The sequence below is a fragment of the Chelmon rostratus genome, chromosome 18 (genome assembly GCF_017976325.1).
Source record: "Chelmon rostratus isolate fCheRos1 chromosome 18, fCheRos1.pri, whole genome shotgun sequence".
Lineage (NCBI taxonomy): Eukaryota > Metazoa > Chordata > Actinopteri > Chaetodontiformes > Chaetodontidae > Chelmon > Chelmon rostratus.
Genome location: NC_055675.1, coordinates 21002990 through 21020848, shown reverse-complemented (window position 1 = coordinate 21020848; position 17859 = coordinate 21002990). Strand labels below are relative to the sequence as shown.

The window sequence follows — 17859 nt, the reverse complement described above, 5'->3', positions numbered from 1 at the left end:
GATCATGGTATTGATACTCAGAATATCACTCGTACTGCAGCAACATTTCAAGTCCTCGTCCTACACCCAGTTTCCCGTGCTCTCAGAGTAAAAGGAACGGCATGATTGCTGACATGAAGATAATGCTCAGATGTGATTTTAATAATCCTGCTCAGCCTCTGATGTTGTTCCCAGGAAGAGCATTTGATCCTAAAGCTCTCTGCAGCAGCCTCGGATGGTGGCCAACACGCTGCAGCTGAAACAAATACACTCTGCTTCTACTTCCTCCTACACTCTATTACCATACCATCTCTCAGTCCTCACTGCATTGTTTAATATTCTTCAGCCCCTTGTTTCCTTACATCAGCAGTATTTCCCAACCTCTCATCCTCCCAGCTCTTTGATTATTAGAGGCTAATTAAGGCAGCAGTTTGCGGAGATCAAATCCTTTTGTTTTGGTCCCCAGTTTACTCTTAGAAAACACTATAGCCTGCAGATAATTGTGTTTTATTGATGTGTGTTAAATCAGAGATTGCAGTGAGGCAACTATTAGAGGATGTGTTTGGCCACTGCTGTGGTATTAAACTGATTTATAAGTTCAGACGTGTCAGATTTCTAAATGGTATCGCCTTCTGTCTGACATCAGGAGAATCCTGAGTCATTTTGTATTTTTGTACTCGTCCACCAGAGGGAGCTAGATGCTCACTGAGTGTGCTGTGTAGTGTCGAAGCGGTCACAGAAATGTGTCTTGCAACCACAGAGTAATCTGAAGCCAAAGACGTGGAAAGAAAGGATTCTTTCCATGTCTTTGGCAGAAATTAGATCTCCATGTAAGATGTAAGAAACCTTCTTTTGAACCCTCACTATGAAATGATGTTGGCACACACAGACATTTTTTGGAACAACCTAAATGTGCAACAGTGTCCAAAAATCTGTATCTGTTGGCACATTTCCTGGCAAAAAATGCAAAACCAACTCTTTCAATCATTATTTTTCATGTTTGGTGATCAGTTCCCCTTTTTTTATTTTTAATTTTTAAATGTTTGGTCATGATGGTGAAGTTTAAGTTACACTGAAGTCAGCTGAATCAAAGAATCTGTGTATCATGCATTTTTGTAGGCCTTTTTCATTGGAACTACTCTTTACCTTAAAAACATGTTCTTGTTGTTAGTAATTTAAGAGCACTGAACCTTGAATTTCTGTCATTACCTAATGCCCAGCTCTGGATACAAACTCAAATCCTGGACACTGAACACTTTGTTTTGAGTTTATTGTACCTTTTTTTTATGTCCAAGACATGTTCACACCGTCCATGGAAACATCACATGAAAGGTGAATGAACATGGCTGTTGAGTTGGGTTTCGTTTAGCAGCATGGGTAATAATATGGAGGTTTCCTGGTTGATTCTTACCTGTTTTTTAAGTCACACAAAGCTCACACTCACCATAAACAAATGAAAGCTACGAAGTAATGTCATACTTGGTTCAGAGATAAATAGTTTTTATTTTGGTGCCTGTCACAAACGATGACAACTCATACTGTCACAAACTATTCACAGTGCTTCAGTGACTGGAAACCTCCAAAAGCGGTGGTGAAATAAACACATGCTATGAAAAATGTAGCCTAGAGCCACTGCCAAATATCACCAAGATGAAGTTAATCAAAATGCACTCAAATGCATTAGAGATGCTTCATGAAAAACAAACAGGTGGAAATTAAGAAAAAACATAAAACTTTAAAAACCTGCCCTTGAAATGACATAAAATCTTTCCTGAAAACTTACAGAAATGCAAACTGAAGGTCTGAATTCAATAAAACAATGTTTGGGAAGCTAAGCTGTTTTAGAGGGGTCACATCATTTGTGCCTGTATGCTGATGTGTAACTAATATTTGGCAGCAGATTCGTCGACGAACTTTGAGTCTTCACCACAGCAGCTTATTCAGCCCTCAACTCTTGCCTCCTGCTGCCGAGCCACAAACTGTCGACTTCTTCAGCTCAATTTTCATCGACTGGCTCTCGGCCCGCGACTCTAATCTCGTCACCGTCGACACGCCCAGAACCGCCTTGCTGCTCGGTTTCATACCTTTTGATACAGGGATCCGTGTGGCTGCACTCCGAGCTGACTGCACATCCGAACTGGGCTGGAACATAGACAACAAAACAATATGAGGGATCATACAAACACGAACACACAGAGTTGATCTGTAGCAGTAAGCATGGTTTTTGGTTAGCCCTGTTCCAGGATCAAGGTGCTACAAATTATCGTCCATCTCAGACATTTCACATTTGAAGAAGATTTGTTTGATGAAAAGTGTTGAAAATATGAACATGATGGTAGGCAATCCCATGAGGGGGGTGGGGGGGGGGTTATGGAGAATCATACAAAATCATGTATGTCTTTCTTGCTGAATGACAGGATTGCAGCTCAACAGCAGGATACTCAGTGCTGCCCCTGGTGGCTAAGAGGTGTATAAAAGGAACTAACTTTTTACAGTCCTGTTGCCATAATATGGTTTCCATCATAGTCAGGACAAGTGTGTCATCCACCCTTTTTTATGCACATCTCAAAATATTGTAAAAAGTTTTCACGTTTGGCTGAGGTGGAAACGTTTGTGTGTCAATGTGAAAACAGACTTAGCAAATAGACTTTCATATAATTACTTTATCTTGTTGCACCCACTCCTTCTGGAATGGCATAATGGCAAAACAAAATCATTTTGCTGTGAGGGAACAGTGCTAACCGGCACACCACCATCCTGCCCGGGACTAGATCATGTAGATTTCCTACCATCCAGTGGGTTTTTGTCTAAGTGATTGAAATGTCCAAGTTACTGATGGTCCTGAATCAGGGCTTGACATTTTTGATTTGCTGGCCTGCAAATCAAGGCTTCTTATCTGGAAATTTACTTTCTTACAGGGCAAAAGTGAAACATCCAATTTGGTGACTTGTTGTTCGTGTTTGGTTAAAAGGAGTGAATTTGTCAGTTGGTAAATTTGTGTTCATCTATGCAAGAACCTTAGACAGGCCTCTCTGGGATGTGGGGTTGAATGCATGTCAGATCATTCCAGTGTTAGTTCATACCGGTGAGATCATATGTTTATAAATTCACTGTTTTATACCTGGAGAGAGTGCTATCTAGGGAGCACACACCACCTGATTTCATTTTGAAACATTTCAGAAGCAACTGCAACGTAAAAGATCAGACATGGTTCAGATATTTTTGTTTTGTCATCTATGCCTGTATGCATGTGGAGTCTCAACATATCCAGAAATAACAAAAGATGGAGGGCATTAAACACAATGACCTCCAAAGCTCTCACCACTGACTGCGTAGGCCTGCAGGATGCCGAGGTGATGGGTGTGATTGTTATGCTGCTCGTCATTTTGTTCGGAGTCGTCTTCCCCGTTGAAGGTTGCCGTGGGGAGCGGAGCACCGTTCCTGTTGGCATTTCCTTGCTGCTTTCTGAGCACAGACCGAGCGTCAACACCGGACTGCTGCAGCCCTCAGAGGGCCTCTTTAACTGTGGACCCAAGTGGATGTGGATCTTGTTGTCCTCAGTTGTGATGATGTTGCTTTTGCCATTGTATGTCCTGTAAGGTGCCGGACCGGGTGGCTTCTCGGGGGTCATCTTGATCACAGTGCGGCCTGCTGTAATGTTGTGAGGTTCGGGTGAAGCACATGCTTCAGCCACAGGAGTGGCGCTGACTGTGATGATGGACACCGGCGACTGAAGGCTGTCAGAGCTGCAGCCGTTGGACTTGTCTGGACTCTTGGCCCTGGAGATGGTGGTTATTGTGACAGGAGATTTGGCTCGATCAAGACCTCCTATCAGTTCACAGGCTTTGCTCTTTGAGGTCACGGTTGTGGGCTTAGGGACAATTGTGATGCGAGGTTTCTGAAGCCCAAGAGTTGGGATGATGGTGGTGCTGGAGAAGAAATCCTCCGCTCGAGGACTGGTGATCTCCAAGGTTGCAGTGCTGTTCTCATGGTCTGGGGTTACTCGGATGCGCAGAGGCTGTCCTGGCTTTTGGGACATGGTCATCTCAGGCGGATGGAGCAAGGATGCCCCATTAGTCTTCTCAGGAGTGGTCTGAGTTAGTGTGATGGCCCCCTTCTTTTTCATCCAGGGTATACTGGACTTTCCTACCCCGAGGTCTGCTGATGCTGGAGGGTATCGCTCAAGAACTGTTGGTTTTTTAAGACCCCGTTGTCTGAGGTTGCTCATTAAGTGGTTTTCCTCAAGGACTGATTTCCGGATGAAGCCTGCCGTCGTCTCATCCTCAGCAGGCTCACTGGCGATCACATCTGTCTGCACTGCTGTGGAGGTAACTGGGACACTGACCATCCTCCTACCATTCATACTGGGCCTCAAGGTGCGACTGTAGCGCTTGGTGGCTTCCAGCTCCTTGGTAAGATTGGTGACTTCATGGCTCATGCTCTTCTTCTTCTCTTCCTCTTCCATGAACCTCTGTTGGAGGACAGAATAATCCACCTGCAGCTGGGAGAGCTGGTCCTCCTTGTTCATCAGTTCATGGATTTTCTCCTTCAGGGCCTGGACATCCACCTGCAGTTCTCGGGTTTTCGCCTCCTCCATTTTGCAGCGAATTCTAAGCTCAGCTTCTGGACTCATGACCTCGCCTTTCTCTATGGCTTTGTTTCTCGCGATCTGACTTTTCATTTCTTCCAGCATCTTGGAAAGGGCATTTGCTTTGTCCTGCTCTGTTCTGAATTTCTGCTCCAGTAGATCGTACTCATCCTCTGTTTTCATTAAATCTCCTTCTACCACCTCAAGTTGTTTGAGCCTGTTCTTAAGTCTTTCAATTTCTAGCGTGAGCTCTTTCACTTTGTTGTCTTCATCTGGATTTCTGTCATTATCCCTGTTGGCCCACTTCCTCTGCATTTCCTTCTCTCTGTCCTCCAGTCCATCCATTCTTATTTTCATGCTACTCATCTTGGTATTCAGATCCCTACACTTTCTCTCTTCACTTGCAAGTTTAGTTTTTAACTCATCTTTCTCTTGAAGGAGGGTTGTCACTTTGACCTCCATTTCTGATTTGAATTTGAGAAGTTTTTTGCTCTCCTCAATTAGCTTCTCAGTGACCTCTGTAACTTTCCCCTGCTCTGCTTTGAACATCTTGCTTAAATCATCACTTTTCTGTTCTTCCTGTTTAAGTCTCTCTGCCATGTTTTTCCGTTCATCTACCAGTATAACGGTAAAGGATTTCAGCTTCATAAGATCGTCTTTCAGGACCATTTCTGCCTTTTCAAACTTTGACTCTGAGCTCTCTAGGTCTTTCATCTGGGTCTTCACTGTCTCCAGCTCACCGGCAAGATCCTTCACAACACGTTTCTCTTTTTCCAGGTTTGTATGAAGCTGAGAGCACTCTGTTTTGCTCCTACTGAAAGCCCCCTCTAGTTTCTCTAGTTCAACCATTCTCTTCTGTAGTTTGTCCACCTCCAACCTCAGCTCCTTGCTGTGGTTCTCCTCATCCTGCAGCTTTTTCCTTAGCTCCCTGCACTGAGTCTCTGTTTTGGTAATCTCCTCATCCTTGCCCTCCATCTCCAGCACTCTCTTCCGCAGGTTCTCCAGCTCGGTCATGAGAGACGAATCCCCACACTCCCCTTTGCTGATCTTCTCCCTCAGCTCCTGCAGGTCCTCCTCTGATTTATGCAGCAACTTGTTGCTCTCCTCCAGCTCTTCGATCTTGTGTGCTAATCCGGCCAGCTTTAGCCTAAGCTGTCGGCTCTGGGACTCTTCGTTGGCCACTTTGGCGGTCATCTCCTCGTGTTCCTGTGCAAACTTTGCAATGCTATGCTCCAGTTTAGCCTCCAGCTTGAGGACCGTCTGGCCGTCCTGCTTGGCGGCGTCTGTGACCGCCACCAAACGCTGCTCTTTCTCCTGCAGCTTCTGAGTCAGGTCCTGGACCTTCTGGCTTTGTTGGTCAATCTGCTCAATATGCAGCTGTCGCTCATCTACCAACATCAGGGCAAAAGACTTGAGCTTAACCAGCTCCGCTCTGACCTTCTCCAGCCTTCTGCTGTGGTCCTTATCCTTACGAGCCTGGTAGGCCTTTTCCTGCTCCAACAGCCTTTTGAGTCTAAGAAATAACAGGAAATACAAATTAGTGGGTGTTAATACCAGACATTTTTTCAACAGAACATTGTTTCAAAGCAGATGACACTAATCATTAATTAATTTTACACCAAAATGTTTAGAAATATGGTTACAAACATGAATAATTGGATAACCTCATGTCACCCTTGTAACCTCATGTGACAAAGTTGTGTTTTTGACAAGTCCTCCCATGACACCTGGTGACATACTGTACGCTGCAACCAAATTAAAAGATGGTGCAGATCCCTGAAAAAACCAGAGCAGACTCAGAATGAGAGCATTAACCGCCTGATCCCGGTTTGGGAGGCAGGCAAGCAGAATAAAAGGCAGTAGCAGGATAAATGAGGGAACAAAGGAAATAAAAAAAGTGGCAGATAAGGGCTTGATCACTGCTAATTCTCTCTGACAGAGCTTATCCTGTCCTGCCTAGAGTTCAGTAAAGGGAGGAATTATGGCCGCAGGTCAGGAACCCCATTAATACATAGGTGTGTTGAGTTTGGAGCTTGTGGGCTTCAGTTTTAGCTGCTGAGTTACGCAGTTGGTCACAGTCAAGCACCTGAAGGGCGGATAATACTCCTAATAGAGTTTCATTTATATGGATATCAATGTACTCCATGATGGTCACAAGGTTGTTTCAGATTTATTCCAGATTGTCAAAAATAAAATTATTGATTACAACTGCTATATATATCCTACTGATTATGAAATCAACTGATCACAAATGCTAAAACAACTCATAAACTGAATATCTAGAAGTACAAGGGCAGGGGTTTGCTGGAAACAAAACAGGTTGTACGAAGAAACAAGAAAAAGCTTGTGGTCGTAGAGAGTGAGTGATGTCAGTAGTTGTGGAAGTAATGGAAAAAACAGAGCTTTAGAGAGAAGTTTCACCTCTGACCAAACCCACCAACAATGATAGCTGTGGTTGAGTGTGGTCAGAACTGTGCTCTGTAACACCTGTAGCCACGCCCAACAGTGATGTCATGGGGTCCTGGAGTCCACCTGTACATCATGCAGCACGGTGAGAAGTTAAACCCCCAGAAGTCAGCAAAAACAAGATTTTCAGGGAAACTTAAGTTGTTCTTCAAGGTGCAAGAAAATTTTACCACATGTTGATTTGCCAAACATCTGGAGTACTGACTGTACAGACTGTGAGCTAGCTAGCAACGTACCATGTGTGTGGAGTGTGCCTGTGTACAGCTCAGACTTTCACTTCCCTCCAGTCTCCTCTCTGTAAGTTGCAAACTACATTCAGGAAGCACAAACCTTTGGCTCAAGCTGAAACATTTTCATTTGTGCGCATAAATCTTTGCTTCACTTTGCATCAGCCTTGGTGAGTTTGCTCCTGATATCTTGTATGCAATCGCGCCACCTCTAAAAAGCAAATACAGTTGCTAGATATTTTACCACTGCATCTGGATGAGTGAGGCTCTGCACAGACATGATGATTTTCATGCTTTCATAAATTCAAACTTGCATCAACACACCAAACCACTGAGATGAAGCAATAGCAAGGAGCTGCCAACAAAGTTCTGAGAATTCAACCTGCCAGAGTGAAAGTCCTGTTGGTGGATGGTTAACTAATCTCTGCGGGAGTCTGTGAGTGGCTGAGAGACAGTCTGCTGCAGTTCCCCTTTCATGTGGGTCATGCAGAGTCTCATCAGACACTTGAATGCATAAACAGGTTCCAGCACTGCACAGCAAGTGTTCCGCAAGTTCGGATCGAGGAACGGATCCCAAAATTCCTTTTCAGCCTTCCCCCGAAACTTACCAGCAAGTTGGGATGCAGGGCAGGTTGATCCATATCTGAGTGTGTTTGTAAAGCTGAGCAGGAGCCCAAGTGCTGCTGCTGCTGCTGAGTCTCCCACAGGGTCGGAGAGGCAAGGCGGGAGGGGCCCGACTCCGTGGGGAATTAGCCATCACATTCCAAACATGTCATCAGTGGACAATGAAAAAGGTGGATGTTGTGCTAAACAGCAGCGCTCCGCTGGCCGGTGATGTCATCCAGCCCTCCATATATGGGCAAAGAGGCCCTGCCCTTGTTTGGACACTGAGGAGGAGGGGTTCAAACCAAGCTTTTAGCAAGGTCTTCTTCTTCTTCTTTTGGCTCCCTTTCTCCCTGGGGAGGAGGGACGACTGTGCAGCAGGTATGACATAACACTGAGCCACTTTTAAGTTCAAACATTTCTTTTTTTGTCCTTTTCCTGAAAATGTTGCTCCAGTTTGACCTCATTGTCTCCTGTCTGTCTTGCAACCAGCAGTGTTTCCATAGAAACAGGGCAACAATGCAAGGCGAGAGTTTTTGTTTTGGAGAGGACAATGCCAGACTTGCACAGTCTTTCTCATTATAATCCCCCTGTATCGTGCAAAGGGAAAAGGCATGGATATAAATTCTCCATAGCGGCTGAATTGTATGTGTGTGAGATCATAGCTTCAGACTGCAGAGGAGGCCTGTGGTTTGCATTGCAGAGACTCCTAAATGAGCCAAATATGAGCAGTGCAAAGAGCTTACAGATGCAGAGGCTTTCTATGCTCCCCATTATTCCAAAAACATGTTACACATATATATCACCACGACGTTAGACCACTTTTACATTAATTGGCTATGTTTGGTGGCTTAGATACTTACACTTTTGCTGGCTGCCTGTAATTTTGGAGATGTGGAAAGATCTTCTGTTGCACACATTTCAACTCTGACTGGATAAAAGCCTCCAAGATATCAGAAAAATCATGAATAATAAAAATGGCAAGAAGCAATGCCATTTGTAGTGTTAGTTCAAAAGCATGCAACCATCTGTATCCTGTCAAATAACACTGGCACAGGTATAAAAGCTTCATTTTCATTTGTATATTTTCTTCTTTTTAAACCTTTTTATTGATGCTCAAAAGTAAAAGCTGCAACAATAGATAAGATAAAAGGATGAGAAATTGCCACATTTTGGAAAACTTTGGTCCTGTATCATATATTATTATATACACAAAACACAAAGTACAGCTGAGGTTGATGGGAATGTCATTAGTTTTGCAGTAATTTGGTCACAAATCTATGACAACCCACCAGCGGTTGTTGAGATTTTTCACTGAAACAAAAACAGGTAGCCTCACGGTGGCACTAGAGGAAAAGTCATCCTCCCTGGACCTTGAATGTCAACTGGTCGACTGACTGACCGACCCTGCTGTCCACTGCTGCTAACACTGCTAACAAGTCTGATACCAGATATCATGTAGTTACTAAAGAGGAAATCTCATGCAGCATTTAATCAGCTGTGATCAGCACCTCTGGTTGTTTTATATTTCCTACAATGATCTTAACGAGGTGAAGTCTCGCTACATGAGATTACACCACAATTAAAACTAACTGGATGATACTATAATGTGTCAGTTAGCAGGGGGTTCACACTCCTCTGTGGGTTGCACTCTGTTTTAGATTAACACCCATCAGCTGATTTTAATATAAAAATCTTGCAAAGTGCAGCCTTTACTGGTAAATGTATGATAATCCTCCCTCGCCCCTCTAACATGCAGCTCCGATGGCTCCCCCTCGCTCTCAGGATGCAGAGTATCTGTCATTATAACCTCTTTGGCGGATGATGGCTCGGCAGAAAGCTTTTCTCTCTTCAGGTCTATTCATAGCCTCAGTGCTGACAGAAGCCTGTCAGAGAGGGAGAAGAGAGCCCCAAACGCTCGTAAAACCAAGCCGAGCTGAGCCCACAGCGAACACATCAGACCAGGAGATGCTGATCTGCAGCTAATTATAGTCGCAATAATTAGCATCCTTATTAACATTCTGAACAGACGAGTCAACAAGAACGCTTTGACACCGAGGAGGCGCATTCGTTGTTGACTGTTAAAATGGGATTTTTGTTTCAGGCTGCATTTTAACATGAATCAGAATTGTCCACCGCTGTGAAATTACAGAGAATCAAACCTACATTTTTCTGAAGACAGACATGGTTTCCTGGTTAAAATCGTAACTTCTCAAACCACACAAACCCCTGCCATACTGGGATCAGGGGCCTCAGGGTGGCCTAGTGCTCGCAAGTCACCATCACATAAGAAAAAGCTCACAAATCTGAGTCAATGACACTGTTGTGTGTTCTGTCGCAATTAAGACAGATTATGTTAACCAACATAATGAAGAAAACATTTTAATGAATGTATCAGCAAAAAGTAAACTGCCAGTGTACACAATGACCTTTCTGTTCCCTGCAATTATCACATAAAGGCCACAAACACATGATCTTCATGATTTTGACTCTTGAAGGGCCAAACCAAAGTCTCTTCAACTTTCAGCTCCTTAAAGCAGCAATGATCAGAATATTTATAGTAACAATGGATCACATGACTACTTGATAACAACTTTATCGTATTCAATTCAACAGTGATAATGTGCCATTGTTGTGTTTGCAGTTTATTTCTGTTGTCCGCAAGGGGCCGGAATCAGCTTTCTGAGAGCTGTAGTCTTTACATTTTTGTCTTTTCCATGCGCCCGTTGTTTTCCATTCATTTCCACACATAATGAAAACCAACTATAGGTTCTTTGGAGGTTCCTTGAGTTAATTACTTCATCACAGGGATCAAGTCTGTGTTAACGTCTGCATCTTATAACAACAGAGGAACAAAAAATAACACACTGAGAGTTCCTTTGTTAAAAATTAATGGAAACCAATTGAAGTCTGGAATGGTCGACGCAGTTTTCTGTCGCTGTGGTGCAAACATGATCAGTCGTAAATGTGTCAGAAACAGGAAAACCACCCGTGTGGACCTTTAACTAATTTGTAGTATAATGTGCCTCATGTGTGGGTCCTCCAAAGGCACCACAATTACAGTGTTGTAATTGTATGTTATTAGAATTAAAAAATTACTCTAAACATGTCTAAACATCACTGTCTGTAAAAATGTTCTTTTGTGAAAAGTAGTAAAAAGACTTTACTGGATGGATTTTAAAAGAGTAAAAAAAGTCAAATGTCATTGCAGTGGTAAGAGTAAAATACTGATGGTACTTCCTGCAGCAGGTTTCTGACAGTTGATGAATGAACATGCTTTTCTTGTGTACTTGTATTTACAGTCGTTATGCAAACAGAGCGTCTAATCGTCCGGCAGGATCTCTGCCAGGAGTGACGTCACCCTGTCTGGGCTCAGGGTCGACTCATTCACTCGTGATATCACCTGCAGCGAATCTGCTCGCTGACTGCAGCCAACAGGAATGTGTTATCAGAGGGAGCTGAGAGGCACGCTGGATGTGGATATTTAAAAAGCAAAAGCACATCTCATCAGTGAGAATCTGATCCCGAAACTCAGCAAAAACTGAACTTTAAAACTTCTATGAGGGTAGAAAGTTCTTGCAGAGCTGTTTAAACTTCAGTGGACAGACTTCTTTTGAGATGCAAACGACCAATCGGCAGTGGTGGAGGGAGTAGATCCTTTACTTAAAAAGGAAATAGTAAGTAAAAGGTTATTCAAAATCAAATCAAGTAAAAGCTCTGTAAGCACAATGTACCTAAAGTATGAGAAGTAAAAGTACTCATGTTGCGGTAAAACGTTCCTGTCAATGTTTTTCTATCATATCTGATGTTTGTGGATTAATATTACTGCTGTAGATGTTTCAGGTTGAGCTCATTTGAACTACTTTATATAATGTTGGCTGGTTTAATCTGCAGCGATGCATCACATTCTATAAGATCATCATATGTTTGTAGCCTGGCTGTCCTGTGAGAACCTCGTATCTCAGAAACAGCCTGTTTTCAGCTTTGTGAAGATGCATTTTCAACTGATCCAAGAGGCTTTTTAAACAGTTTATCTAGCTGAAGAAGGAGGAGAATTTTCTCAAGACATAAAGTAAAACTTCCTCCTTCAGTTCATCGCAAACATTCAACACATCTGGAGATACGTGGTTTTCACTAGACAGGAAGGCAATGAAAAGCTGTGATTTGTAAAGTAAATCTGTCAGACAAATGTGGTGGAGTAAAAACTATAATATTTTCCTCTGAGATGTAATGTATTATTTATCTACGTAAAATGGAAACACTCAAGTAAAGTACAAGTACCTTGAATTTGTACTTGAGTTAATGTATTTAGTTGCACTGTACTGTTGTAAATCAGTCGGATGTTTGCAGCGAGCAGGCAAACACACTCAACAAACCTTCACTGAACATAACAGGAGCAGATTTGAAGGACGTTGCTACGAGCCACAGAGATAAGAGACGCAGCGACGGTGAATGAGGTGAGGTGAAGCGCTACTGTGTATTCACGCTGGTATCTGAAGTTTTACGAATCATGGAGAGCAGATGTTAGAGATTCTCTGACTGATGTTTTATTGTTCTGTCATCTCCCTCGTCCTGCTGGATTGTTTGATTGTTTGAACCTGCTTTGATTACAGCATGAGATGGGTTTCATTCAGCACATCCAGAGGCCCCAAAGTATTCCAAGTATTTGTAAACCAAAGTTTATCCGAATAGCACTGATTTTAGTTTTACATAAGAGCACAGGCCCAGAACGATACAGGCACTGATAGAAATAAGAGCCAATAACCTGTCCATGTAAGAAAGTGTAAAATACTCTATAAATCTCATAGCTTTAAGGGGACACGTGACACACGGTCCACATTGATTTACAGTTTAGTCCAGATCCAGATGCTGGTCCTGGTCTGAACTATAAAAGGTTGTTTGCAGCATTTTAAGAAGGCAGAGAACAATGCATGCCCTGTATCATCCCACCTTTAGTTACTCAGGGGGGTTTCACTGAGAGGACGCTTTTCTTGCAGGAACACAATGATCGCGTACAACCACAGTCGGATCTGCAGGCCACTGAGCAGCTTCACTGGAGGTTAAGGGCTTTGCTCAAGCTCTCTTTTTTCAACATACAAAAAAGCTAAACTGAAGAGACATCAGAATAATGTGAAAGATGCCGTAATCATGTTAAAAGTCACAAAATTAGGATGTTAAGATACTCAGATCAGCTCAGAAAGGGTTCAGGCGAGCCGGCTGTGCATTGTGCTGTGTGCAGTCGATGGTGTGATAAGGCACGATCCATCACCCTTCATATCAGAACCATCACCCACAACCTAGAGACTGAGGGTCTTATCTGATTCCTTCCACCAGACAAAAATAAACATGGATCTGCAAATGATTTTCGACAGGAATTCACCTTTCATTGTGCTTTCTTGCAAACGCGTTCTTTAACATATTAAGAATCATCACATACAGTAAAGAATCGCACTGCGGTGCCCCTTTGCAGGACAGCAGGTGTGTTATTAGCACCGTGTGTGATCTCAGAAGCTTAGTCCTGTCTGTTCACTCTTTCTGTGCTGAACACAGTATCTGTCATATTTAAACCTGCACTCTGGAGCAGCGGAAACCAGCTGCAAACACAACACTGACACATCATCACCTCGTTAAGTTGATATGGCAAACTCCAATATTCACTCCCGTTTTTAGTTCTGGTTTGGTCTCCACCAACTCCTGAGAAAAAATATCTGGCTGTTAAACCAAAGTTATGAAGTACAAGATATCAAAAGGCTCTGAGGAGCTGTGGGGAACTGCAGAGGGACAGAACTCTTTCGCAGTAATGTGATCCACTGTTAATATGAAAACATCCTTCATAACAACTCTAACCTTTGTGTTGTTTGTTTCCCAGCCTGTCATGCCTCCAGACAACCAGCTCTGTTTTTATAATTAAAGGACTTTTTCTTCAAGCCTTCACCAACTACTCTGAGGTCAGTAGACACATTATTCCATTACAGCAACATTATCGTGAAAAGGGCTGCTCTGATGGAATGAGCTCCGCAAAATGAGACAGATCCAAAGCTGAACTGGCACTAAATGCTCTGTCTGATTTATAAATTCATTAACTCCTCATTTTCTGACCAGATTTCTATACTTTAGACTATTTTCTTAAGTATTTGTGCACCTGCTTGTGTTTAAACAACCTGTTGCTCTAATTTTTTTACAATTGTTTTCAACAAATCCAATTAAAAGACCAAAACCATCACTGAATGCATCACAGCCTGATGTTTCTTCTTCCTCTGTGCCACAGGGCTCCACTGTTGTCCAGAAACTACTAAAGACTGACACACACACACACACACTGTAGTTTATTTTGACTCAATCCCACACACACATCGTCCTGCTGCCACAAATACTCAATCAATCCAAATGTGGATTAATCCACCGCTGAAAATAGTCCCTGACAAAAGCACCATTTCCTCCTGTTTGTTTGATAAAAATCACAGTCAGCAGTCTTTTAAAAAATAAAAGCATATATGTGTGAACTGTTTTTAAAGATTTACATCATCAATAGCAGCCAATGGGAGCTGAGAGCCTCAGACAGGAAGTCAGAAGTACGAAGAGACGGAATAACACATTGTTGGTTTTTGTCTTTTCATGAGATTTTTTGACAATGACAAAAATAATGAATAATGCAGGCCTTATTCTTGAACTTTTGAAAACTTTGGCTTCTTTTTTCTTCTCCTCTGCTGCTTGTTTTGCAGAAAAACATGTTTTGAGAAATAAAGTATAACTGAAACGTTTCAGGTGGTATCCAGACCTAATCCTGAATATCATGAAACCCAGAATAAGAATCACTACTGGGATCTCAATGTGCATGGAAACACACTCTAACACACACACACACACACACACGCAGGGCCTCACCTCTCCCTCTCCTGCTCCAGCAGGTTGGTGAAGTCGTCGCTCTTGTTCATGAAGTCGGTGTGTTTGCGTTTCTCGTTGTCCAGCTCCATGACGGTCCGGCGGTGACATTTCTCGGCCAGCAGCAGCTGCTCTAACATCCGTCTGTACGTCTCCTTCTGTTTGTCCTCCAGACGGTCCAACTGACGGGAAGCACGTCAAAACTCATTATCAACGACAACTCACGCTCTGACACCACAACATCGCAATCCATTAGCTTCGGCTACGCGCATACTGTGTTTGTGCCATAACAATGAGCAGAGAGACTCTCTCCACACCATTATGAGCTTTATTCAAATGTGTTCACACTGTTCACACCCTGCAGACTTCACTGAGCATGGCAAATTATATTTTCAAGCAGAAACCGCTGCCATTCAACTCACAAAAGAGCATGATTTTAGGCTCTGATTTCACTCCTCACTAGCAAGCTAACCCTGGTGTGAATGCACCACCAAAATAAAAGTTCAGACAATATTGGTCCTTGCTCTCCACGAACTGTGCAGCATATTTAACCACTGAAGTGTGTAAAAATGTGTCGCCATTTGGTAAATGTTCCTGTTTGGAAGGAGCTCTCATCGTGGGACACTGAGGTCATGGTATTTTCCTGTGAATTTTAACAACCGTGGGGGAGTTTACAATGTATAGTTAAAAACTTGTTAACTGATTCTGGTATTTTTCCACCAGGATCCAGTCCTTCTCCTCCTGAATTCATCGCTGACTGGGTGGGGAGAGTTCAGAAACAGCATTTATACCATTATGGTGCTAAATAAACTGTAAAATGAACACTTTATTCTACAGGTCTGCAGTTTTAGTAGCTTATTACTTTGCAGATTAACATTTTATGTACAAAACATGATGGCAATGCATCATGCTTTATATGTAAAGTAAAATGCTACTTGTACATGAATGCATCAGTAATAATACACAATAATTCAGTATATAATAGTAGACAGAGGTCATTTTTTTTGCATTATGAGTACTTTTACTTTTAATACTCTAAGTACACGCAGGTCTGTAATTTCCTAATAATTGAAAGTTCCATGAATCAGAAAGAAAATATAGACATTTCTGAAACAGTTATTGATTTTCTTCGAAAAACTGATACATTTAAATGCAGAAATAGTAGAAAATATAGTTGAACAGTAAACTATACTGTATATGATCAGCTACTGTCACTATGAGAAGAACAAGCAGCAAAGCCACTGTTTCATGACTCCCCGCTGAGTCTTTCAGTCAGTCTAATCCCCGCTGACACCCCTCAGTCTATTCTTCCCTCACCTCGGCCATCGGTTTCTCGTACACGTCTTCAGTGCTGTTGTTGCTGAGGGTCAGCAGCCCGTCTCTCTGCAGGGCCTGCAGGGGTTTGATGGGGACAGAGGAGCCGTAGTGACCCTCCAGAGTCTCCGGTCTGGTTTTGTCCGACTTCAGCAGGCTGATGATGTCCTCTCTGGCCTGAGCAGACACAGCAGAGTAATGCAAATTTCATCAGATACCAGTGGCTCCAAACCTAGAACATACATATTTCTAAATCTATATCAAAGGTTAAAAGATGCACATTAGCAATTTACCTTTGTAGTATACTGGATCACAAACAGACAGAAAAGGTTTAAGGTTTCTATTTAAGCCTAAAGGTGGAGTTTAACTGTGAAAATTTGCTCAGACTTCAGCTGAGCAACAATAACATCACCGGCAGCTTTGCCAACATCATCTCAATGTGATCCTGCACCCATGTGGACCCAAGATATGACCTCATCACTGACATCACATGGCAAAATGTGACACGCACCAAGGAGGCAGGTTCACACCAGCAGAGGGAGGTGTTTCCTTCATCCTGCTCTGCACGTTGCCTCCTTTCAAACAACAAGGCCACGTCAACAACCTTTTCTGAGATACATCAAATCCATCACTGTTCTCTGAGATGATCTGACCTCCACATCTGAGGCAACAGCGGCATCGTTTCACTCATGGGCTCTAACATTACACTTAGGTGAATAACAATAACCCTTCACCAGAAAGTGTCCCATCAATCCTCCATATATGGTCCCTATATCAACATGCACCTGCAAAATGACTTTAAAATGCATGCAGCATTAACCTGTTTAAGAAATGTGCAAGTCATTGCAGCAGGAGCAGGCTGTTGTCCAATTCATCTCTCAATACTTTCTAACTTCCTGTCTGGCTGTCAGCTCCAAGCCGATTGGTCGATCCTGTAAGTCTTTAAAAACAGCTAACCAATACTGTGTGTAGTTTCATTTTTAGCCGCTCATCACGGTAGTTTCTCAAATGTTATTCAGACAAAGGTGGAAATAGGGCCTTTGTTTGGGGACTATTTTCAGCGGTGGATTAATTCACATTTGGTGCTCTCGCGAGTATTTGGGGCAGCAGGATGGTGTGTGCAGGATCGAGTCAAAATTATTTACAGTGTGTTTAAATTGTTAAGTGTTTTTTAATAGTTTTTATGATAATACGTAGATACATTCGCTGATTGTTTTCGTCTGGTCTTTGGGATTTGTAGACATGAGGAAAAATGAAGAATTACCACATTTTAACATCTCTTGGCTGCAGCAAATGTTTCTTTTCTCCTAAAAATTGTGTGCTGTTGCCAAATGTGTGCATTTTCCTTAAATACACTTTTTTTTTTAAACCATTTTCACATGCTGGGGGATGACAATGAAAATGACCTGATTATGACAGTCTGTTTTTAAAAATTTGATGCATTTCAAAGTGGTCATTAGAAATAAAGCAGAACAAAAGCTTCCTGTGTGAAATGTCGCTCCGTGTCGAGTAATTGTCTGTCTCATCGCTAATGGAAAATATTTAACACACCCAAACAGATGGAAACAGCGGGCGAGGCAGCAGCATCCTGCCTCTCCGGAGAGGAGTTTATAAATGTGCCTCCATTAGAAAATCATTATCAGACTGGAACCCGGCTGCAGCCAGTGGGCTGTTTCCACACCGACAAAGGTTATTTTCAAAATGTAACTTATCACACGCTGATAAACGTCTCTGCACTGAGGACAAACTCCACTGTATTCATGGTTTTATTAGCTGCAGGTGCTGACAGCAGCATCATGC

At 42.6% G+C, this 17859-nt stretch overlaps 1 protein-coding gene across 3 annotated transcripts in view; it reads right to left on the bottom strand.

Moving 5' to 3' along the window:
* Positions 1-17859, bottom strand: part of LOC121621803 (filamin-A-interacting protein 1) — a 36413-nt gene that overhangs the window by 723 nt on the left and 17831 nt on the right. Inside the window, exons 3-6 of one of the 3 annotated variants that reach the window (XM_041958438.1) lie at positions 16063-16236; positions 14749-14927; positions 3302-6080; positions 2064-2121 (exon numbers count right to left, since the gene is read on the bottom strand). In XM_041958438.1, coding sequence (XP_041814372.1) covers positions 2064-2121; positions 3302-6080; positions 14749-14927; positions 16063-16236 — 3190 coding nt within the window. Of the gene's footprint in view, positions 1-1464; positions 2122-3301; positions 6081-7868; positions 8021-14748; positions 14928-16062; positions 16237-17859 lie in introns of those variants that run through there. The other 2 variants (XM_041958436.1, XM_041958439.1) reach the window with 2 other exon arrangements.